Source organism: Oxyura jamaicensis, chromosome 2 (assembly GCF_011077185.1).
Source record: "Oxyura jamaicensis isolate SHBP4307 breed ruddy duck chromosome 2, BPBGC_Ojam_1.0, whole genome shotgun sequence".
NCBI lineage: Eukaryota > Metazoa > Chordata > Aves > Anseriformes > Anatidae > Oxyura > Oxyura jamaicensis.
Genome location: NC_048894.1, coordinates 113691056 through 113715089, shown reverse-complemented (window position 1 = coordinate 113715089; position 24034 = coordinate 113691056). Strand labels below are relative to the sequence as shown.

The following is a 24034-nucleotide window of genomic DNA, read 5'->3' as shown; positions in this document are numbered from 1 at the left end:
GACTGCTTCTAAATCAAGGTCCTGTCCTAGTACAATAACACAAGCTGTAGCAGTGTTTTGCTGTTGTTGTTTTTTGTTGTTGTTGTGGTTGTTGTTTTGTTTTGTTTTAATATATACATGATTTTGACTCCCTTAGCATGCAAATGAAACTCAACTGCCAAATATCATTTAGAAAAGGAGGATCTTTGAATAGCTGAGAAAAAGTCTGAAAAAAGATAAATTTGAATTTATCGTAAATAAAAAAGGCAGTTTCTACTGTAAATAAATAATATATTTGTTAGCATGCAGCATGAAAGCTACAAAGCAATAGCTATGATCATAACTGCTGCAAAGACAAATATCTGCAAAGCTAACATTTCTGCATAGTGCATTTGGGTATGATCTGAGAGAATTCTCTGCAGCATTCAGAAATGCTGTTTGGGTATTTCTCACTCCAAGATTGCCTGTATTCATTTTACTTAAGGTGTAATTTTAGTATTCCTACTAATCTTTGTGAAAATCCATGGCTATTATAGTGTGGACATGCAAACACATTCAGACCATTGTACTCCAGCATGGCTTGGATTAGAACTGCTTGAGAATACAATTATACAGTCTGTGTGCATGTATGTGTGTTTGGAAAATATGTCCATGAGAATTTGTCAAGTTTGTAGTAACATTTCACCCTGTCTAGAAATGTTTGCAAGAGTTTGACTATAATATCATTTCACTCCATCTAGAAATGTTTGCAATCCCTGCTGGGGCCTCAAGTGCCATTACTTTGGTGTATAATTTGTTATTTGTAGTGAAAAACATTTGTTGATTTAAACAAGGACTCCTTTAGCCCAATTGGTTTTGCCACTGGCCTGATAAGAAAGAAATCACAGGAAAAAAATAAATAAATAAATCTACCATACAGTCTCATCATGGTTTTCAGGTTCAACAAAATAATTTGCTTGTTCACAAAACTGTGAAATCTGAATGTACTACTTGAATTTTAACTTCCTCTAACTGATGAAATTTTGGAGAAGGAGAAATGTGCTAGGAAGTGTGACTAGTAGCTGTGAAAAATGACATGATAGCTGCCAGTCTGAGATCACTTCATCCATTCTGCTGATTTGAAAAAGGAGATACCATTACAGTGTTTTGGCCCAAGACACATATATCAGAGGTAGCAGGATACTGGGCCTTGCTTACTTCTGTGGTAGGACCATCTATCCCAGACTGATGAGATGCTTCAGTGTATGCATGCCGTTGCTTTACCAGTCCCATAGAGAAAACTTGTTTGAAGGAGCTTTCTTAGAAGTCTAGCATGGCCATGCCTTTTGGAAGTGGGCTTAGGCCATTCAGAAGTAAGAGAGGCAGGCAGGCAGACAGTAGATCATTTTCAGATGCATTGCAGTAGGCTACATTAACCTTGGGAAATCTAGGATTTTCTGTATACACTCTTGTTCACCATCTACAATATAGGCGTTTCCTTAATAACTAGTTCCAGAGCAAATACACATGTAGATGGGGAAAATCAATGTCTGGAAATGTAGAGGTCATATAGAAGTAACGAACTTCTTGATTCTCTTGAAATTTAGAACAAGGTGCAGTTCAAAGGAGGATTCCTAATTAAATATATATATACACATATATACACACACACACACATTAAAATGTGTCAGACCTAAAGGGCAGATTTGTATTGCCATTATTTTGTCCTGCATTTTCCTATTTGTAGACTGTGGATTTAAACCAACAGACCATGCTACTTATGTAAGACCATGCTATGTCTTCTTTTGTGGCTTTACTTTTATCTGGTTTAGGGGAGGGAGAAGACTTCCATGTCCCAGTGATTCATATAGCTAAAGCACTGCTCAACTTTCCAGATATTTATAATCCATGAAAACCATTCTCTGATGGGTTTCAAACCCATGGCTCTAATTTGCATGGAAAATCTCATTAAAACAATCAGATACTATTTGAGAGCTTATATTGGTTCCAGCTGTGGCCTCATGACATATTTTTGAGAATAGTTAACTCACAGTTTTCTATCGTTATCAGTTAATAATCACAAAATCATAGAATCGTAGAATCATAGAAACGGCTTGGATTGAAAGGGACCTTAAAGATCATCTAGTTCCAAACCTCAAGTAATAACTGATTTGATTGTGTTGGAAGGGCTATAGTGGAAACAAATGTTAATGGCACTTACAGCTTATTCCAGAGGTTTGCTTAGACATGTTGACAAATAACTTCTTTTTTTATTGTTATTATTCACAATTCTTGCAAGTCTCAGATTTGCCTAAACCTGCTTATTAATTGATACAGCTGTTCCTTAACAGTGCTTCAGGTTGCCAGTGAGCTATTTGTACTTGTGAGTCAGTCCTCAGAAAACAACCAAACCCCCGAAATACCACCCAGAATGCAGTTAGTATTTGCACTTCTGCGTTGTTTGGTTTCATGGCTGACTAGCAGTACTCTCTTCAACTAGCTTTTAAAAAAATGTTACAAGCCTTTGTGTTTCTGTCTTTGTGGGTGTGGTGCTTGGTATTTTTCTAAACTAGGAGCAGAAGGATGGAAACTGTATTCAACAAAAAGAAAATGAAAAAAATGCAGTTCTTGCTCTTTTCTGAAGGCTCCTATAAAACTATCCGAAACTTATGTTCTGCCTACCTCCCAAAAGTGATCAACTGCTAACATTGTTTTAACGTTATATTAAATAAATACATATCTTCTGAGCACAGAACAGCCAAAGCTTATTTAAGAACTTTTCTCGTGCTGTTGAGGTTAACATGTAAAGTCTAACAGTTAGATGTAATCTGAATATTCAAAAGTAATAGGCTCTGTCCTTCCTAAGAACTCTGTCCTTCCTTGATCTCTTTAGTTTTTCCAAGGCAACAAGATTTTTGTGATTTTACTTCCTTGAAAATAAGGTGCTGGGTGAAGGAGAGGCAGAGCACTCTGCAGAAGGAAGGTCTCCAGCAATAGCTCATATGGTATTAGACACAGACAGAGGCTGAAAAATGCTTTGACCAGCTACTCCAGCTGGAGCTTGCATTGTAGTTATCAAATTTAATTCAATGCAGGACGCAAATCCATAGGAAATCAGACTTCATTATTGCTGAGATTCTGGGAATTGGGTGTCCTAAAGATCCCTGTGTCTCAAGCAGTGCACATTCCGTGTTTATTTATTATCCTTAGTCATGCATGAAGCCCCAGGCTTTATTTACCCTTTATTTATCTTGTACTGACCACGGAATATTAATTTCTTCGTGAGGTTTTTCATAATGCTCTTAATGCTATATTTGAGATCTATTTTAGATTTTTATCTTCATAACCTTCTTAGTAACAGTAGGCAGTATATTCAGCATTGCACACATGGGAACCATGGTATATATATTAAAGCAAAAAGGATAAATGGTACCAACTCACATAGCACTGGAGCAACATAAGGCCTAATTTTGCTCTGCATCTTGTTAATTCAAAAAGGTCTGTTCTGAACATTGAATGAGCCAAATATTCTTCTGGAAAGAGTAACATGTAATTAGGTCGTGTGAATCAAATGTTGAGTCTTAATCTCTGGATCTTAATCATAATGTTTGAGCATATAGGATGAGATTCATCTTAGTGAGCAACCTTAGGCAGTTAAAATGACTAGTCTGATGTAGTCTAGAATCATAGAATCACAGAAAGGTTTGGGTCAGAAGGGACTTTAAGGATCCTCTAGTTCCAACACTCCTGCCATGGGCAGGGACACCTCCCACTAGACCGGGTTGCTCAAAGGCCAAATCACCTGTATTCAATGGGAAGAGACACATCTTCTTAGGATAAAATTGTGTTCTGGAGGTGCCTTTCTCTCTGCATTGATTGTAGAGGACTCTGTATCACAGCCTTTATGGTTTCATATGATCAAAGTTAAATAAATTCAAGGAAACCAAAGTAAAGTTACACAGTTGGCTTACTTCTGGAATTTGCTGCTTCTGCAAGATTGTGACTTTGCAACCTGATTGCTCTCTTAAATAGGGCTTTTGAGGTGGAATGATATTAATCCCTACCCAGATATCAGTAGGGTTGGGGTTTCTTAGAGTAACAGCATAGTTCTCCTCTTAAGCTTGTGAAATAATTGGAGTACAACATTTGTAAAGTCTATGTGTTATTAACAGAAGAGGGAGATAGAGATCCACACTTTGCCAGTGGGTTAGATGTGTCTTAGACATTGTGGAATAGTAGGATTTGGGAACAAAGACTTCCATTCCCACCTCCTGAAGGTGTTCTGCAGCAGTGGGATCCTGTTGTGTCTTATCCTCTCTTGGTCCTCTCCTACTCCTGTCCCTGCCCCAGCAGTGATCACTTTCTCTGCTAAAGTATCTCCAGCTCTTGCTGATACTGCTTGTGCCCTGTCCTGACCGTTCCTGTTGGGAGACGACTGTTTTGTAGTTTGAACAAGTAATTTCAATCCTGGAATTGCAGAATACAAGGAAAATGCAGGTTAAAGAAATAGTATGACACATCTTAACAACTGAGCTCTCTTTTCTGGCTGTGTAGGTGCAGAAGTCCCATGAAGTTCATTGCACAAGGTCCTCTGCCATGCTTTTCCAATCTTTGTCAGAATTTTAAGAAGTTACAAGGAACAGTAACTTCAGTTACAGTCCCTACTGCATGTTTCTCTAAAGCCAACAGTTTTCCAGCAGACACTCTAGAGGCATTGAAATGTTGAAAAATTGTATCATTCTTCCAAACCCATAGTGAACCCTGTCTCCAAAATAACTAAAACAGTATAAAAATACCAAGAACTGGTGCCAAGAGTAGGGGAATCCAACTTGCTTTAACAATACATTTACTACTAGTAGTAAATTACTATTAGTATAAATTTACTACTTTAGAAACCATTCAAAGAGCCCCCCTTATGTTTTGATGCTATTTCTATTTCCCATCTTACCACAGTTTGTCTGTCTACAGGTCAGGTATCTGTTGCAAGTCGGTGGTGCAAGCTCTGCTTAGAGCTGGTGAGGAGAGCCAGATGGCTGTGGGGAGCACCTCATTCTGCCTGATTTTCTCCACTGATTCTGCAGTGAGCTTAAAACACTTAAACAGATGCCTGTCTGTTGGGTGAGACGTGTCTGCTGTGGTATTTAGCAGGAAAAAATAGTATTTTATAGCAGTAGGTTTCAATGTCTTACTGAAATCAATGTGGGGTAGAATGGCATCTATTTCTTTGGTGCTGTGTTCAAAAGTTCATTTTGCCCAAGATGCTGAAGATGTGGAAACTTGAGCTTCTCGATATCACTTTGGTTGTTCTCACCTTTTCACTGTTTTCTGCTGTTTGTTGGCTGCCTTGTAGGGAAGTAAGTTTCAACAGGCTGAGCTGAAATGTGAGCTAGGAGGATGTATTTTGAGGGAGGGAGCCCAGAACAAGGAATGTTGCTTGCCTTGTTCTCTGAGATGGGGGAAATTTGCATACCTGCCCTCCTTAATTTCATGAGAGGAGGGTGCTGCACCTCTTAAGAGCTTGACTGGATATCAGCACTACGCGGGACTGCTGTCTCTTTGCTTCAGCTCCTCATGCAGGACTCGTAGTATCTCTTCAGGTTATGAATATGTCCTTTTAAAATGTGTGCATAGCACATTTCCTTAAATGAATCCCAAGCTTGTCTGCTTGATGAAGATCCTTTATGAATCTTATCAAACTGAAGTGATCCTTAAAGTCTTCAACATCTCAATGACTTTTAAGACAAAATGTTACCTCTTCCTTATTGGTGGAGAGGTCATTCTTGTCTTTCCGTCCTGGATAATTTGTTGATTAACTACTACCAGATAATGATTTTACAGGTGGTATGAACAATTTCATTGTGAAATAGGTTTCACCATTATTAATCACCTAAGGGTCCTTGCTGTACCTGTTACTATCCAGCAGTACTATCCAGCAGTAAAATATTTGCAAATAAGCATTGTCAGTGTTTAAGGAATATGCAAATCACTGCCCTTTAACTGAAAGCATGAAGTTAGATATAACTCGCAACACTTCAAAATTATCTGTTTTCTCTAAAGTAAGTTAAACTTGAATACTGGAATTGTTCAAATATTTCTGAAAACACTCTTACTACCTAGACTGATTTTTTTCTTGCAAAGAAAAAGGTGTGAAATGAAACCTCCTTAGCTTATGTCCACAGTAATCAACACTCAGTGTTATTGCTTGGTCTCAGCAGAGTACATTTCAAATTTCTTTTTGTACTGTTACCTTCCAGCTCTTTTTTCTCCCTATGTTATCTCTGAACCAGAGTGGTGTCATGTTCTTGAAGTGACAAATTTATGGTTGGTTACATTATTTTCTGCCTTGCTCCTTCTTTTGAAAAGGATTTCATACTTCACATTTACAGTCTACACATGAAGGCACTGTCTCCACCTAACACAAAACGTAACGGCCACTGTGTGTAGTCAAGTATCAAGTCAAGAAAAAAAAAAAAAAAATTAATGCATCTTCTCCGGAATTTTAGTTAGTGTTAAATATTCTCAGCTAAAGGGGAATAGTACTTATTTTATCATGAGGAAGCTTTTATTTTCCCCTCATTTTGATTCGATTAAATAATTTTAGGTGAACTTTTCTGGATATAGTCAGACTGATTTGTGACACTGTATGTGGAATTTCTGGATTCTAAATCATGACTACCGTTGTCTTACATGATGCATTTTTTTTTCTCCTTCCCTTTTTTCCTGTGCTTTGAATTTCATGAATTCCTGCTCAGATATCTGTCCTTTCTGGAATCTTCTTGTTATTGTGAGAAATGGTTGTTTATGGCTGTTGGGTTTGGTTTGAGAGAGGAATGTGGTGATTCCAGTGGTTGCGCTTACTTCTCTGTATATCATTATATACTTGGTAAACCTGCCAAGAAGCGTACAGCAGAATGGCAAGGAGAAAAGTTGGGACTTTATTTTTCAAGGCATGGGACAGTAATCTCAATGTCTTTGCACTTGAGTTCAGGATTCAATATTCATATTTTTAGAGTCCAAAGTTGCAACATTTACTAGTATTCTATTGCACAACTGGTTTTGATTGTTTCTCTGGTCAGCACTAATTATCTAGTTAAGTTTATTGCCGAAAGGAAGAGTGCTGGTTTTGCTGATTTTATTTTTTAAATCTGCTTTTGCAATCTGTAAATAAATGTTTTACAAGGGTGGAGTGCTATTTTGATAGTTCTATCCTGATAAAGATGAGGTTGCTTGCATTTGGACCTATTTCTTAAAAAAAAAAAAAAAAAAAAAAAAAAAGTAGAGAGCTGTAGAGAATTTCACAAAACAATTCAATATCCTTTTCAACAAACAATAGCATATGCCTTTTTCTAATGAGTGCTGTTGATCCATATTTCCCTATTCCTTTCAATTGGATTTTTGCACCTCAAGCTCAATACTTCAAAGATCAGGGCAGTTAAGAGCAAATCAGTGAAAATTAGTGAAGTCAACAGAAGAACCTGCAGATCTTAAACAATTTGTGTGAGTAAAAATTTACAGGATTGGTTCATATGGTTTGTAGTGTCTCCTCAAAAGACATTTTCTATCCTCTGTCACCTTCAGAATAAGAAAGGATGTTTGAGGCAGCTATAGAATTTAAATACACCGAGCTGTGACTTGCATGGGCATCAGTCTCCCTCTAATTTATTATAAAACTCTTATATTTTATTTAAATATTTAAAGGAAAATATATCTAGTGACCCCACCGAGTCTTTTACATATTAAAATATGTGAAAATTCAAGTTTTTCAACTATTGTACTGCAGTTATCTTAATTAAATATGTGCTTTTATTTGTTTTACAGAAGTCCTGTGTATTATATGACTTAGATGTTGTGGAACTAAATGAAAGTAAGAAGAGAACCTGCTGTGCATTCTGAAATATTGTTTATTATTTCATTTCCTCTTCAGAAAATATTAACTATTGCAAAGGAACACAAAAGGTTGTAAAAGGGAGCCTGTAATCACAGAACACAGTATTTAAGCATCCTTTTTATTACACAAATGTTGCTCCCAAATGTTTTGACACATTTATATTATATTTTCATATTTTTAATGTAAAGTTAAAACAATTACCTGATTTTGGAATTATTAGATGCGTCTCAGGAAGACTTCATTTGCATACAAATGTTTGTACAAATGAAATCTAAGTGCACTAATTTTCTTGTATTAAAAGCATTTACCTTAACATTTTTTTGTGTTATTTATACCAGATTCGTAATGTAATGAACATTGACATCACACAGACAAGCTTTTGATAAAAGAAATCACTTATGCTATCCACAAGACAACATCTCTTTAGGCAGCTGATATTTAGTGTAGTCTCCTAAGATAATTTTCTGGAAATTTTTGGCTTTGCTTCTTTTCTGTCCATTTCAGAAATGCACGTGTTACTTGAAAACCCTTGAACAGGGAGGCAGCAAAGATGAGGGCTGAGATAAAAGAATAAACCATATGCATTTCTGTATGTTGCAGAACCTTCTTTGGAAAGCAGAAAACATGGAACAATTGAATGAATCCAGTAATAACTATCTTGCCTTATTGTTCTGCTGAATAATTTATGCAGGTTTTAGCAGCATACCTGTATTTCCAAGTGCTCCTTTTGTCGTAAATGATCACTATATTAAAAGGGTATGCAGTGTTTTTTTGATGTGAGGTATTTATGTTATTTTCTTAAAGTATAAATACATCAGGGATCTGATCCTGCTCATTTGGATCTGTTTTATACTGGTGTATAATAGCTTTAATTTCAGGGGAGGATACCACATTTTAGTTAAATTTGAATGAGAGCAGAATCATGATGCCACTTTCTTTTTCTTTAACTAAAACAAACCGAACACAAATCAAACCTGAACCTGCTGGAGACACACAGAGCAAATGCAAGCTGGGAAATCTGAAGCATTGTTGTGATCATATAGTCTTTTTCTTTCTTTTTCTCTTTTTTTTTTTTTTGTGTGTGTGGGAGATGGGGCTCTTGTTGATTATTAAATGTAATTGTTCTACCACCATTTGTGAATGGATAATACTGCTGTGCAAGGTTATGTGGTGAGCTATCCCAGTACATCCAGGATAACAAACTCCATCAGCTTACAGTTGTGGAATTCCACTACCGGCCTGCTTCTTTTTTGAGGGCTGTCTTCAGATTGTCTCTTCAATCAAATCTGGTATCAAGACAGGGAGCTTAACTGGAAATTGCTTTCTGAAGCACGTGAGACCTAGTACGCGTACTGTTAAGTTACTGTGCCACCAGACAATTTAATATCCTTGCAGAAGGGGAGTGAAAGACAAGAAGGTTCACATATTTACAGCTGCTTCCTAAGACTACTCCTCATGGACTGTGCTAAACCTAGTATTTAGAGCAAAATCTGAAAACAAAGAACAAAGGATAATCCCTGCCTTAGTTACAACCACGTCAGATGAAGAAAATAGTGCTGGAAGGGATTTTGAAAGGCTGTCTAGTTCCTCCTCTTATCTCATGTTAGGATCAGCTGTCCCTGCTGTATTGCAGGAAGATGTTTAGAGACCTGCAGTTACGGGGATTTTGGTCCCTCTGAGTAATGTACAATCCTTACTGAACTGGTTTTGCAAGCAGGAAGTTTCCTAATACCTAACCTAACTGGTAGACATGGAAAGCAGGTTCTCTCTTTCCTCTTTATATACATGAAATACCTCTGTCTGCCGTCTCTCTCCTCTTAAGACCAGCGAACACCAGTCCCTTTGACCTTTCCTTGTAGGCTGGGTTTTCTAAATCTTTTGCCATTTCTGTTGCTCTCCTCATTATTTTTGAGTTGCTTCTATACTATCCTGGAGCGCAGGACTGAAAACTGAGCAGACTCTTCCAGTTTAACTAACAATGGCTGGAGAGATCAAAATGATATTTTAATTATCTTATCTTTGATACTCCTACTTCTGCATTCCAGCATCAGCATAATGTAAGACAGCCTAACGCTACTAACTGTTCAGGTTGTGATCCGTAATCTCTCCTCGGAAGGACTGCTTTGCTATCCTGGTATTAGTGCAGTTGATTATTCCTCTGTGTGTGTAGAACCTTGTGTTTCTCCTTATTCAGTGGCATTTCAGCTTCTCTAATTTGCCAGCATCCGTCTGAATTGTAATGCTGTACGCCAGCATAGCTGGAGCCTCTTCCTGTAGATACAGTCTTTGCATGTGAATAAGTACATTCTGTTTAGTCATCCGAGGTATTGATGAAAATGCCGGGTAGCTCTGGATTCAAGATGGATCTCAGTGAAATCTCATTCAATACATCCTTTCAGCTTGGGAGTACCAATTATGTCCAAATCATTTTGCACTCATATGATGTATTCCTCCAAACCATTTTTTTTTCCTTTCAGTTAAGAGCAACTCATATGAAACCCTATGATGCTCACTTTTTCCAGCCTATCCATGACCATGAAGCCCGTTACCATCTGGCAGAAGGGGGATAGATTGATCTGCTGTTCCGTGTTACTGACAAACCCATGCTGTTACTTCTCGTATCTTTACTTTCAATATGCTTAAAAATGGTTGGATTGCCTGTCCAAATCAGGTTGTTTTTTTTTTTGTTTGTGTCTGGAGCATCACTCATTCTTCTTTATTCTTGGAGGTAAAATGAGCTGCAGCTCTAACACTGCTTGAAACCTAAGGGAGTTTCACCAGGTCCAGTTTATCCAAAAATATTTAACTTATCTAAGTACTTTGCTGGTAGTTTCTTCATTTTCCTTGCCTAAACTTTTAACCCACTGTCAATGGTGCTAGCAGTGAAATCACATCTGCTTTCTTAAATTGAAGACCAAGGTTAAAAAAGACATTAGGAATACCAGTGTCTCAGCATCACCAGTGATTAGGTGATGATGATTAAATAGATTTCCCCCTCTGTGGAATAATAGAACATTTTTTTTCTTGGTCTTCTCACTATGCCATTTTCCAGCTTCCTTGCTAGCTTTTAATTCCAATGGTTTAACATTTTGGGACTTTATCTTTCTGTGTTGTCCGTACATGTTCTATATGTAATTTGACCTACTTTTTACTTCTTTCATGTCATTGAAGATCGCATGATTCAGCCAAGCTAGTCTGTTATTTCACTTCCTCTCCTTCCTCTGTGTTTAGCAAATTCTGCAGTGTTGCCTTCAGCAGTGGACCTTTGAAAAAACTTCAAGCTGTCCTGAACTCACACAAATTTTGCTACTGGTTCTCTGAGTTTAGGTCTCAGTTAATTCCTCCTCCTCTTCCTAACGATGCAAGCAAATAGAAGGGGGTCAGATTGATCTGTAGGGTTTTATTTGTTTGTTTCCCTGTGGAATAGGAATTCCTTCTATACATTACGCATTCTCATAGTGTTTTCTATTAATTGCGGCTTAGGTACTATCCAGTCACTGGCCCACGTTAGGGAGGTGCAGATGGGTTCCTGGGCAACAAAAAAAATGTTTCCAGGATGCTCAGATCTCTTTACAATACCCTGCACAAGCAAAGATTGTTTGGATGTTACCAGTAAGGCAGGAACTGCGTTCTCTTTGAAAACATGAGATGCACGGATGTCAACTGTATGAAACATACTGCTCTCTTTCAAGTTCCCCTCTCACCCCAGAGAAAGGGAGGTATTTAGGATCTCATTCTGAAATGATCACTGCATCTCCCGTTGTTTTCCACTGGACTTGTAAATATTTATTCTGAGAATTAGACCTTTCATATAAAGGCAAGTCACATGTGGGAAGACGGAATGCCAATTCATGGGGGAATTTAAAGAAATGCTGTCTAAAATGGCTTCACACAAAGCTTACTGTGTAAGGCTCAGAATTTTACTTGGTGTATGCCTCCTACAGTGTAAAGGAAACTAGCAGACTCATACTAAAATCAGGCTTTTTTCATACAGATCCAATACAAATGTTAGAATAGACATGAACTGATAATGATCTGAAATGCTTTAAAAATCATTTTATTAGCAATGGAATAAATATACTGGGGATTTTGCAGCCTGCTGCATGAATATGTTGTTAAACCAACATGAGACCCAATCAATTCAAAATGCATTTAAGACTAGTTTTAGGAATTATATTGAGTCCCCCTGACAATGCTTATGGTTTTATGGATACAATTTCCTGTAGATATTAAAAAAAAAAAAAAAATGCCACCTGAAACGCCCATGCAGAAAAATTATGATATTGCATAACTGAGGCCCTGATCCTGAAGCAGATTTGCTAACATTAATTTCTCTAGAGGTCTGGTGGCTTCATTAGTATTTTGCACAGGAGGAGACTTTAGTAAGAGATCATACTAAAGGACTGGGGCATTGCTAAACATCAGAGAAATGATTATATCTAAAGTGTTAATTATACATAAAGTACAGTTAAAATACGGAATAGTCTGAGATTCATATGTTCTTTTGATTTGAATACTGTGTGTGCAATAATATCTTTCAAGAAGGTTCAGCTATAGTACAGATAGGACTCATTACAAAGTCAATTTAAGAGCTCAAGTGAGACATTTAAATAATAATAGGCTTTGTGATGTCTCTTTGCCTGGAAATAACTAAATGAAATTTAGATAGTATCTGGAAGTTACGCTGAAAAAAATGTGTCTTGTTCCAATGGAACGGATTAGAGGAGGCTAAACTTCCACTGGTGAGGGAGAACACAGAGTTATATTTGAAGACAGGTTTAAGAGATGTGTGACTAAACCGAAGAAGAAGGAATGATTTTTTAATGAAAAATCAGCAATAACTGTTTCAGATGTGAAAGACGTATTTCTTCGCAGACAGCAGAACTGCGTGATGCCTGCGAGCAGCATACGCCGCGAGGCCCTATCTATCCTGAAATTAATGCTGGCTAAGATTGCCTTTAAAAACACATCTCGACGGACTAGTGCTCCAAGTCCTGGTGGATCCCAGTCTGACCTGATCTGCTTTACCTTTACACACTGCGTCCAATAACCTCATCAAACCTGAACAAGTTAAAACCATTCTTTGGCTTTCCATATTTCAACAGCAGTGCTTTTAGCTATTATATCACTTTGCACTTCAATAGCTCAATTCACTGAAGTAGTTCAAAGCATTCTGCAAACTTCATAAAGAGGAATCGACTTTGAAAAAAAATCCACATTGTCTTTTAAAGCTAGCAATTCTGGTGAGTAGGATCTAACAGCACCATGACTGAGTTCAGAGAATGAAGGATTTTCATGGGGCTGGGAAATCCCAGGGCCAGACTGAGTAGCTGAAGTACGGGCCCACATCAGTCTGCAGTTCAAAGCAACCCAGACCCATTTAAAGCAAGCTAACTTGGGCTTGTGTCATCCTCTCTGGCTTCCACAGACTTTGTTTCATCCCACAAAGCGCGGATGAGGCCCATTTGCAGCAGACCAGAACAAGAGCGGATCTGTCTCGGCCCTCCTCGTGCCGGCACCAGCAGCCACAAAGCAGGCAGCGGCGGTCAGCCCCTCGCTAAGGGGCACGAGGAGGCACAGGCGGCTGGGGGCTGCTTGCCACAGCTCCTCACGAGCTCATCCAGCCGTCCTGGAGAGAGGTGCCACGGGAGATGGATCCTGGAGAAAGACCTCGTCTGGGGAAGCCTTCCATCATTTTGCAAATCAGCGTTTCTAGTCAACGTTACAGCCTTACATAGAGCCATTAAATGTACATGTATACGTAGTCTTAAATACAGTGTTTTACCACAGTGAAATAGTTTTGACACAAAAGTGAACAAAGTAAACTTGAGCGCAGTGCAACGCAGCCACCTGTGAGTTACTTACTCCTGTTTAAGTACCCCTGGTATCTGCTGGGGATCCTGCACTGGCAATAAAAATGGTGACAGAGAGCACTTCGTGAGGCTTCCTCACATAAGCCATCTTGAAAGGAGAACCAGCAGTTGGTTTTCAGTTCTCCTATGGCCTGAAGAGCATCAAATAGGGAATATATTAAATTTGTACTGCACTGGCACGTGCAGCAATAGTGGTAAAGAGAAACCGAAGATCTGCCTTCCACTGCTCTTCATATTTGAAATACCCATTTGGTTCACGGGTGAAAACTAAAATAACAATCAAAATTGGCCTGTAACTGGATTTCTCCGAACGCAGGATGGATCTCGCAGGATGAAACTTCCTGCACCAGGCAGGAACATCACAGGTAAATATCCTTGGCAGCCAGGTGCCGTGGGGCAGCAATCCGCACTGCCCGGGTGAAATGAACTTCATCTGCTCACTGCGAGTGTGCAGGGGGCTTTCTGTCAGCCCCAGTGCTCCAAGGAGGCCACAACCCGCGGTCAGACGACCTAAACCCCCCCCCACACACACACCCCAAAACCACCCCACACACCCCAAAACCACCTCCCCACGCCCTCCCCGGGCTGCAGCGCCAGGTGCCCGGCCCGGGCCCGGCGTGAGGCTCCCCCTACCCCCGGTCGCGGTGCGGGTCCCCCCCGGGCTGCGCGTCGGGGGAGCGCCCGGAGGGTGGAGCGAGAGGGCCGGGCTCGGCTTCGGCTTCGGCGGCGGCGGCGGCGATCCGCGCTCCCCGCCGTGCGGGCGGGCGGGCAGGCGGGCGGGCGGCCCGGCACTTTCCTTTTCGGAGCGGGGAGGAGCGGCAGCTGCGCAGGCGTTGCTCGCACCCTGTTGATTAGTCAGTGCTGGGATGGCGCTTCCTGGGCCAGGCGCGGCGGCGGCGGCGGCGGCGGCGGGCGGCCCCAGCCGGTGCCGAGGGGCGGCGGGAGCAGCGGCAGCCGCCCGGCGGGCCTCCCTCTCTGCCTAGCCCGGCATGTCCCGCGGCGGCCGGCGCTGAGCGAGGCGAGCTCCGTCCCTCCCTCCTTCCTTCCCTTCCTTCCCTCCCTCCCTCCTTCCCGTCCCGCCGGCGCTGCCCGCCCTGCCCGGGTGGGAAGATGGACCCCGGCCCCTGTCCGGGCTTCAGCCTGAAGGACGTCAAGTGGAGCGCGGTGGCCGTGCCCCTGGACCTGCTCGTCAGCACCTACCGCCTGCCGCAGCTCGCCCGGCTGGACAGCGGTGCGTGGGGCGGCGGGGGGCGGCGGCGCGGGGCTGGGGCCGGCGCCGGGCACCGGCATGGCCGGGGGGCAGCGGGGGCAGCGGGCACGGCAGCCGGTGTGCGCTGGGAGATGCCGCTTCAGGGCCGGGGGACAGGGAGAAGGAGGCGGCACGCCGGGCTGCCTCGCAAATCCCCCTCTTCCCTCCTGCTAGGAAGGCTGTTTAAAAGCAGGGGTGGCGTGAGGAGCCCGCGCCGTCCCCAGGTAACTTTTTGTTGCTGTTGGCGTGGGTGCCCACCTGCAGCTGCGGAGTCTGCGGGTGTCTCGCTGCTCCGGGACGTCTGCGAGCCGCCCGGCAGGATAGCTGCGGAGCAGCGCTTCGCCTGGGTGCCTGCCTTAGGAAGTAACCTGCCGGCACAGGCAGACGGGGGACGGGGGGAGACTTTTTTTTTTTTTTTTTTTTTTTCCCCGCAAACTCCCACGGCTGCTTCGCAGTAGCGTTGCGTGGTAGCTCCCTGAAACCCGTCCAGCTCCCCTGTCTCTGAGGGAATGCGGAGGATAACTCAAAATCGGGATTTTCGCCCGGTGAAGTGGCCTTGTAGGTGCGCGGTGCCGTGGGCCGGTTCTCTGGCAAAGTTTCCTGTCCGTTTGCGAAGTGAAAAACGAGCGCGGGCATTGTCCTCTGTCGCTCCCCGGCGTGCCAGCGAGACCAGGGCTGGCTTATTGCTTAGCGGCAGCTCCCGTCACCCGGCGGCCATCCGAGCCAGGGCTTCGTGACTTTGTCCCCGGGCTGTGCAGTACTTGTGTTTCCTCAGAGCTGGTGCTCGGGAGCAGGTTGAAGGAAAGCTTCTTTGCCGGTGTAGCTGCAGCCGACAACGTGTGTTGCCCTGTGATAATGGCCAAGCTGCTGTACCAAGGAGTTCCTCGTGGTAATACCTTCTGTCACGGGCAGCAGCTAAGATGGCCTCCAGTCACTGCACTTAAGGCTGTCAATTTGCTTGAGATTCCTGGCAGTGATTCAGGCTTTAACAGGGTATATGTATTGATGACTTACTAATTTCCCTCTCTGTGTGTTAGACTTCTTCCCAGTCTCCCCACTCCTCTTGAATTGCTTCACTGGGAGGGACCTGGAAGAGCTTTGTGTGGGTTTTCAGGCGAGGAACTTTTCCCCTCTACCCTGTCCATGGACTTTTTTTGGAGGGGGGTGGTCTTGGGTCAGACCCAGTGAGAGGAATATCCCTGAACGGAGAGAAGATGCTGCTGAGCTTGTGCACGGGCTGTTTGCTCCTGGTGTGCCAGGCTTAAAGCACGCTGAGCTCTCTTTGGCCATGTCCTGGGATGGCCAGACGCGTGGCAGCTGTCGGTGTAGCTGTCCTGTGAATAAAGTTTGACCCCACGCTAAGCCCTGCTAGGATAGAGCATGGAGCTAACGTGGCAAAAGAGCTTTGGGCTGGAGCTGGCCAAGGTGCAGCCAGGTCAGAGTGCAGGCAGAGGCTCTCGGGTCTGCTTTTACCTCCTTGTACAGACATACCTTTCAACCCAAGGGACTACAGACGGCAGACAAATCAATACTTCATAGAGAACATAGGCGCCATGGTCTCGGTGGTGCAAAGGGGATGCTTTTCCCATTTCCAAAGGAGATTGTCTTGCAATAAGAGGAAGCAGCCGCGAGTCAGCGCATAGACTCTGAAAGGAGACAAGTCGGGAGCGAGCGGCGTGCGTGCAAGTGATGGGAGCACCTCCTGGCCCGGGGTGGGTGCTCCACATCTCCCTCCTTGCCTTGCAAAGCTGCTGAGTGGAGCTCTGTCCGGGAATTGCTTGGTGCAGTACTGAAGGAAATAAATGCGAAATCCATTCCAGGTGCATGTCATCCAATGCTTAGGCAGTTTAGGGCTACCCCTGTTAACGTAGTAGGGTCTTGTGCCAGTTTTCTCAGGGTACAGCTCTGCTCTCCACACTGCTGAAGGCACAGCTTGCAGATAACCAACATGACCAAGCTTTAGTTGTGTGGAAGTGGCCTTGTCTGTGCTTTAAGCGCTGAATTCCTGCTGAGACCAGCGGAAGCTGCAAGTGTTTGGTGCTGTTGGAAATCAAACCACCTGTAGATGTCTGTCTTCAGTCACCTTTCGGTTGTGTGCCTGGCTACCCTGTCTGCAGCAGCGGGCTGTTTTGAGGCTGGTTGTTTCAGTCGTGGTAAGGTTTTGTGACAGTCAGAAGTCATTTCTTGTGGAGGATCAGGGTGTAGAGGAGGACTGAAACACTGGAGACGTATTTTCTTCAGAAGAGGTCAGCCTTACTGTGTTGTCTCCGTGTTTCTTAATGGAGTTTGGCACTGTATGGGTAATGTTCTTGGATAATATGCACACAAGATCTCAATTTTTTCACCGTTGCCTCACCTTCAGGCCTTTCAGCTTGAAAGGGGAGGATGGGTATGATGAATGCAGTTTCATACTTAGTGTCTGGATGTGCAGCTCCTGGAAGAATGCCCTTAAGTAGTTCAGTTTGATTTCTTGACAGAATGAAGTTATGAAATATTTATGTGCACTAAATTTGGTCCTCTGCTAAGAAGGGAGGATTTTTCTTGATGATATGGGATAAGGGAGGAATGGGAGGAAGTACTCTCTTGTGCTACATGAAGGTACAGTTGGAAGTAATTAGGCAGTAGTGCCTACCTTATCTGTCTATAAATGATAAATACGTGCACTTCTGTTTTTCAGGAGAAACTTTAGGGCTGTACAGTTGGGTTCTGGGTTATGCTCTTGGATGCCAAACTTTTGAGATGGCCATTTTGAAGACAGCCTGTGCCTCCAAGTTTGTTTTAATCGGCTTTGTGTTCCATTGTTTTGCTGGTGAATATCGTTACGTTAATTGGGCAGAGTACAGAATAAAAATTCAGTCACTCCTGAGAGGAAGCAAATGTTTTTCCAACATATAAACTTAAATATTTCCAGGGGACAACTCAGATGTAAAGCTGCTGAAAGAGTACTAAGCACCATCCCAAAGAAAACGAATGAACTTTATGTAATCACTGCGTAATTCAGAGCGGGCTGTTGCAGATGAAAAGAAGCAAGATCCAGAGAGCGAGAGGCGAGCGAGCCTTGTGCTGTGTTTTTCCTGCCCTCTTCCCCCGGCCGCCCCGAGTGGCATTGTCACAGCAGAGTCCCACCCCAGTGACACTGAGAGGCTTGTGTCTGGGGTCAGCGGGGAAAGGATTTCACTCTGGGAACCCACAGCAAAAAGAGCTCTTGTCCAAGCTCTTGGCCATTGCGAGAGGGCAGAAGGTGCACGTAGCTGGTCCCTGGGAAGGCATGGACACACATGCAGGCTTAGGCTGGCTGTGTTCAGGTTATGGTTAGGAAAGGCAAAAAGTGAAAACATGACTGTTTTTTTGCTAATTTGTAATGCTGAAATGATGCTGGGTATGATTATCTCAAGGCTTTAAATTTCTGACGATTATTTTTCTAAGGATAACTTTGGAGGGTGAAAGAGAACTGCTATCAAAGATAAGATCTGGAAAATGTCGTTTGCATAGAGCTGACCTTCAGGCTGAACTTTTCTTTGTAAGCGCACTGCTTCAGGCTCCAAGAGTCTGTTTTCTTGTACTTGGTGGGACTGCCCTTCACCCTGCCACCACTGCTGGTTCCGCAAGCAGTTGAAAAGGAGACTTTGCTAGAAGATAGTTTTGACCCACAGATTGGCTACGAAGAGTTCAGGCCTTGTGTATGAAGACTAAAGTTTATGGGATTAAGAGGTTATCCTCTGGTATTTTATTTATTTATTTATTTTTTTCACAAGGAATAAACATATTTGTACGTGCCCTAAAAACGTGTTTGGCAAACCAATGCTGTAGGGATCAAACATTGTGGTATGTGGCCAGCTGGGGGAAGACCTCATCTTGTGGAGAAGTGATTCCCTGCTGTGCACTATGAAAAAATGATGAATTTTTCCAGAAGGGAGTCTGAGGATCACTATGAGCCATTAAGACTCAGAAGGAAATTCTTTTCTCTGTGGCATACATGTGTGGTTGTTTTAGGACGAAACAACAGAACTGGTGGCTATAAAAAAAAAAGAAGAAAAAAAAAGAAACCACCTTTTTAAAAATAGATTGTTACCTATTGTATAGGTTTTCTATTTCTTAACTAAACTCTTGCCAAAAGCAGTGCTGGGGTCAATAGTGAGTCCGTGCTGCTTTCCACAAGGAGATTTTATTTACTGTAGGTATTCAGGTTCTCTTTTTCTCTCCTTTCACAACCTTTCGCTGTGACGTCCGTCTGCTCCAGGCACCTTTGGTGTCCTGTTGTTCCATGCAGCACATTATTGTAGGGCTTATTCCAGTTCTAAATATCGTGAAACTGAGCACCCTCACAGCTTATCAAAGAACCTCATACTACAGAGAACAGCTTGGCTGTGCACATAATGAAAACTTCATATTGCATCACTCCACAAACGCGGGTTATCTGTGCGACTGAACAATGCTTGGAAACTACAAAGAATCTTATTCTTTTAAGGTCTGGGTGCTGCTGTCCGTGCTGTAATTGTCTTAAATGACCTATTTATTTTGAGAAGCTGTTGCCGAGTGCCTCTGTAAGCCTGGTGTTGATGCAGGGGGATACAGATCACGCGGGGGTGGGACAAGGCTTTTAAGCAGATCAAAAGGAGGTTTCAGATATGCTCAGACTTGGGGCAAATGCCACGGTCTGACTTCCCACTCTGGGTATGGCTGTCTGTTGTGCATTTTCTTGGTAGGTGACACTTCTCGTATACTGTGCTGATAGACAAAATACCTATGTGTGGTGTTTTGTTTTTTTTTTAACCTTCCAATCTCACACTGTTTTATCCATAAGGCTCAATTTCATCCTTAAGCGCTGAGCAGCTTTGAAACTCCACCTGCGTGCTCTGTATGTTCTGCCATTAAAGCCTCGTCTCAGACTCATCTTGCTTTCTCTTCTTTCCTACTTTACCCTGTTGTCTGCTGTCTCCATCAAGACAATTGAATGAAAAAAAAAAAAAAAAAAAAAAAAAACAATTGTCAGGTTGCCACTAACCACTGCTACTGTTTTGTTTTATTTCTTCCCTTTTCCCCGGTTGGCAGAGATGCGTTCCAGAAACATTTTAGTGAAAAAGCTTTTAATTCATTTAAAATCTGCAGCTACCGAATGGTGTCTGTGAAAATCACAGTGCCCTCCTGGAGATGGAGTCCAGTAACTTGGCAACACCCATTCCCAGGAGTAAGACTGGCTTCCAAATGAGGCAAACAACAGTTCAGCAGCATACCTGCTTCACACCTAAAAATCTGAGGGTTTTTCTGAGATGCTTTCATGTTTGGCAGTGGGTTCACGTGTACTGTATGCTCCCTAACCAGTGTGTCATTTGCACTGCACTGGATCTTGGTCGTGCTGTAGGGCTGCTAAGATGCAAATAGTTGCCTTCCTCTTAATAAATACACTTAATATATTTACTATACACTTAATAAGTGTTCAGTTTTCTCAGTGATGCGCATGATGATCATGATTTTGGCTTCTAAATTTCTGACTCTATTAAGCAAAGCCCCTGCGTGTGTACCAGAGCAAACTCTTCCTGGACAGTTAAGTAGTTCAGGTATTGGATGGTGAAATGTTATTCTTCTTTTCCTAACTAGAGTTCAAGACCTGTATCTTTAAATCCATGGATAAACTCCTAGGGGAAGCTTAGTGTCTTGGCTTTTTTATTTCCAATTTAAATTATGTGTAGCTTTTAGATAAGGCACAAGACGTACATAAAATGAAAAGAATTAAAGTGTCCTAAACGGTTAGTAAAACCCTTAATCTTAAAACAAATGTGGTGCGATGAATCATAGGCTGTTGTTACAAAATATGGAAGTGAGGAATGGTACATGTCTAGTGCAGGAGAGGAGGGCTTTGTTGTTTTTTTTCTCATGCTTTGTCTGTAAATGCTGTTCTGGGACTAGGTGTTCCTGCTTCAGTGATTACACGGGTTGGCACTCCCTGTAATGGCCCAGTGAAGGCAACCCAAGGGAGTATGCCAAGAAGCAGCGCTAGAGGATACTGGACAACGTGCTCTGGTGCTCCAGGATTCGATGCAAGCTGTGAGAAGAGCTGCGCCGTGTTCCAGTCATTCCTGCAGTGGTTTGTCAGCAGCAAAGGGCATGGGTGTTGCTGCATTTCCTCTTGGCATTAGGAGCAGTAAGTCAGCTGGATTAGGGAAGCTTAAGTCTCTCCCCTATAGGAAAATATTCATCATCGTAGTGTGCATTGCATATGAGTCAAAAACCAACCTCCATAAAACGCAGTGAGCCAATATTTCCCGCCTGAAATCTGTGCTTGGAATGGTGCTCCCCTTTGGAATGAATTTTATGCGGCGTGTTCAGCCTGCATTTTTCAAACCGTTTATAGTAGGAAAAGCCTGGGGAGCTGACTTGGCTGCACCTTCACCTGTAAGCCAAGGCTGCTCCTTAGAACAGCTGATGCTGGGGTTTGAAGGCACAGTGCAGAAGCATGAAATCGAGCTGGATGAGCAGATCGAAGAGTGCCTCTCTGCTGAGGACCAGCGCCACGTCCGCCTTGCAGTCTTCGTGGCGGTGCGTGCATGTCAGCATAAAACTTCTAATGCCGTGTCTTTGCCAGAGCACCTGCACTCTGGGCTGAGGCACGGCGTCGGCCAGAAGAGCTGCTCTGCCTCCAGACCTGCGGCATCCTGCGGGTGGAGGTGTTACAGATGCTGCAGGTGGCAGGGGAGAAATGTTGTATCCTACAGGATTTGGTTCTGGACCACATCCGTTGTGTGGAGAGCGATGCCTCCAAGCCCTGCGAAACACACTCAGCATCTGGATCGGGCCACAGCATGGACCTGATGTGAGCCCCAGCTGATGGGCAGTCTGTGGAGCTCTGTGCCACGGTTGGGCATCGTGCACATGCCCACCTGAGAGCTGCTCTGCTCTCAGCAAGAAACCTGTGGTGATTTCACGGTGGAAAGCAGCAAGCCCTGCTATTGTGGCAGGGAAGGTCATGCACAAATCGCTGCGAAGAGTTTTGGTGTGGCAAGGTGTGTAGCAAAGACCTGTGCTCTTTGCTCTCCAGGCTTTCTCGTGCGTGTGCCCATTGCTCTTGTGGGGCTGCCTCCGCTCCCTGTTTTATTCCCCCGCGCCCAGACCTTGCTTCTGGGTACGTAACCAAAAGGGACGGGTTTGGTCTTGGAAGAATGGTAGTGTAGGGTTGCTTGGAGCTTCCTCAAAGTGCTCAGCTTCAGGAAATGGAAAATAGGTTTAAAAGTGCTGTTTGTTTGTTGGGTTTATCCTTCCTGTTCTAATTTGTGCAAGTTGTAATCACGAAGAACTTGGACTTGCGCGTGTTTGCTTGAGCTGTGAACATGTCATTGAGCTCCGAACGAGAACAGAGGATTCGGTTCTCTTCTTGGTGAATATTTAAACAGTCTCAGAGGCTAGAAGATGCCCGAGAGCTTGCTTGGTTGCTGAAGTTGATCCTGGAATTGCCTCATGCCGGTGCTGAATCTCAGTGACACAAACCTAGATGCTATCTAAAACACAGCATGCTGCAAGAATATCTGCAAAGCGAGCAGGGGAAGCCTTGGTGGCTGCAGCGAGGAAGCTGGGGGTTTCTCTTCACAGACAAAATGGGGGAACCCCAGTGAAGCCAGGGACCGAGATCCCTCATCGATGGGGCAGCCTGCATCGTGCACTGCTCTGCTTTGTGTCAGCATGGTCACGACAGAACTTACACCTGGTTTGGGTGAGGAAATAACTCTCTAGGCTGTAGCTTTTCCAAAAAGGACCCCAGGGCTGTGGCTGCTCCTTGGCTGAGCAGCAGCTGCCCGCACCGAGGTGCTCTGCAAGGGCGTGCGGTGCCGGGTCGTGGCTCTGCTCTGCAACTCGGGCAACTGGGATATTTCGGGGAGGATGTGGGCTGATCAGAGAGCTGGGGGAGTAACAATCCTGAGCTGTTCATTCACAAAATATTTTTGTGCTGCTGGTACAGGAAAAAATGAATAAACTGGTCTTTGTAGGATGGTGCAGGGAGTTGAGAGGGTTTTAGCTAGATTCAGATTCTGGTTAAACATTTTGGTTAACCACTTACAGAAATTCTTTCAAAGTGCTAAAAGGCTGAGTCCTGCCGTGCTGGGATGGTGCTCAGAGCACACATGGCGTGCCTCTCCTCCCTCCTCCACCGAGGGGCCGAGCACTCGGGGTGAGTCTCTGGGTGCACCCTGGGTCCTGCTCTCACCTGGCCTCTGCCCTGGCATTGTGAGGCCTTGAGAGTCCCCAAAAGAGAAAAGAACATGTTCGACCACGTTGGGTTTTGTTTCTTTTGGGGGGTTTTAGGTCGCTGTTCGAGCAGCATGTAATAGGTACCTCTCAAATATGTGATACTTAAAGGTCGATCTGCCAAACTCAGCAGGTTAGAAAGTTGCCCGTGGTTTTCTGGACAAGTTCTGTGCTTTAAAAAAAATATATTAATAATAATAAAACACTCCATAACTGCTCAATAGTTCTCATCCTTTAGGGCAGTTCAAGAACACTTTCTCAACTCTGTAGGAGGGTGGAGAGTGACTGGCTTCCCCGGGTAATGAGTACAGTAAATCCAGATGTGCTCGTTGTGGGTCATTGTGGTCCCGGATCAGATCTTTTTTCTTTTTCGTGGATGTGCCATAGTTGTGCGTGTGCTGGCCTCTTTACAGGATGGTATGTCCAGAGCTCACTGGGAATGGAATGAAGAAGCGTTCAGCCTCTGTGAACTGGAAAATCTCCTTGCAGTATGAGCCTGCCTTTCAAGAACAATTGCTTTGTAACTTTATTGGCCTCTTTCCTGAGGAGAAAGACTGTGCGTGCCCAAAACAGACCTGAGAGTACAAGTGGAGAAAGGTAGCTGCGTGTACCTTAGGTAGGCATTTCCAAATTGTTCCAGCTGGCCTTGTCTGAGAGTCTGTGCCCCTCACTCAGTTGCTGAGTGTGGTGCTGGGCTGTTGGACCCAAACAGAACACGGTCTCTTTACATCTAGGTTTGTAAAAATTGTACAGTCTACATACTTAATTACTAACTGCTTCCAGAAACTATTTTAAAGTAATCCATAAATCCTCAGATATCCCCTGCCA

At 43.4% G+C, this 24034-nt stretch overlaps 2 protein-coding genes across 3 annotated transcripts in view; both read left to right on the top strand.

Moving 5' to 3' along the window:
- Positions 1–8159, top strand: part of LOC118161620 (ras-related protein Rab-10-like) — a 31144-nt gene extending 22985 nt beyond the window's left edge. For both annotated transcript variants that reach the window (XM_035317172.1, XM_035317169.1), the window contains one exon: positions 7777–8159. In XM_035317172.1, coding sequence (XP_035173063.1) covers positions 7777–7851 — 75 coding nt within the window. In that variant the 3' untranslated portion in view covers positions 7852–8159. The remainder of the gene's footprint in view (positions 1–7776) is intronic.
- A 6339-nt stretch (positions 8160–14498) lies between these two features.
- The window catches only part of GAREM1 (GRB2 associated regulator of MAPK1 subtype 1), a 98473-nt gene continuing 88937 nt past the window's right edge, over positions 14499–24034 (top strand). Inside the window, exon 1 of the mRNA XM_035317167.1 lies at positions 14499–14950. Coding sequence (XP_035173058.1) covers positions 14830–14950 — 121 coding nt within the window. The 5' untranslated portion in view covers positions 14499–14829. The remainder of the gene's footprint in view (positions 14951–24034) is intronic.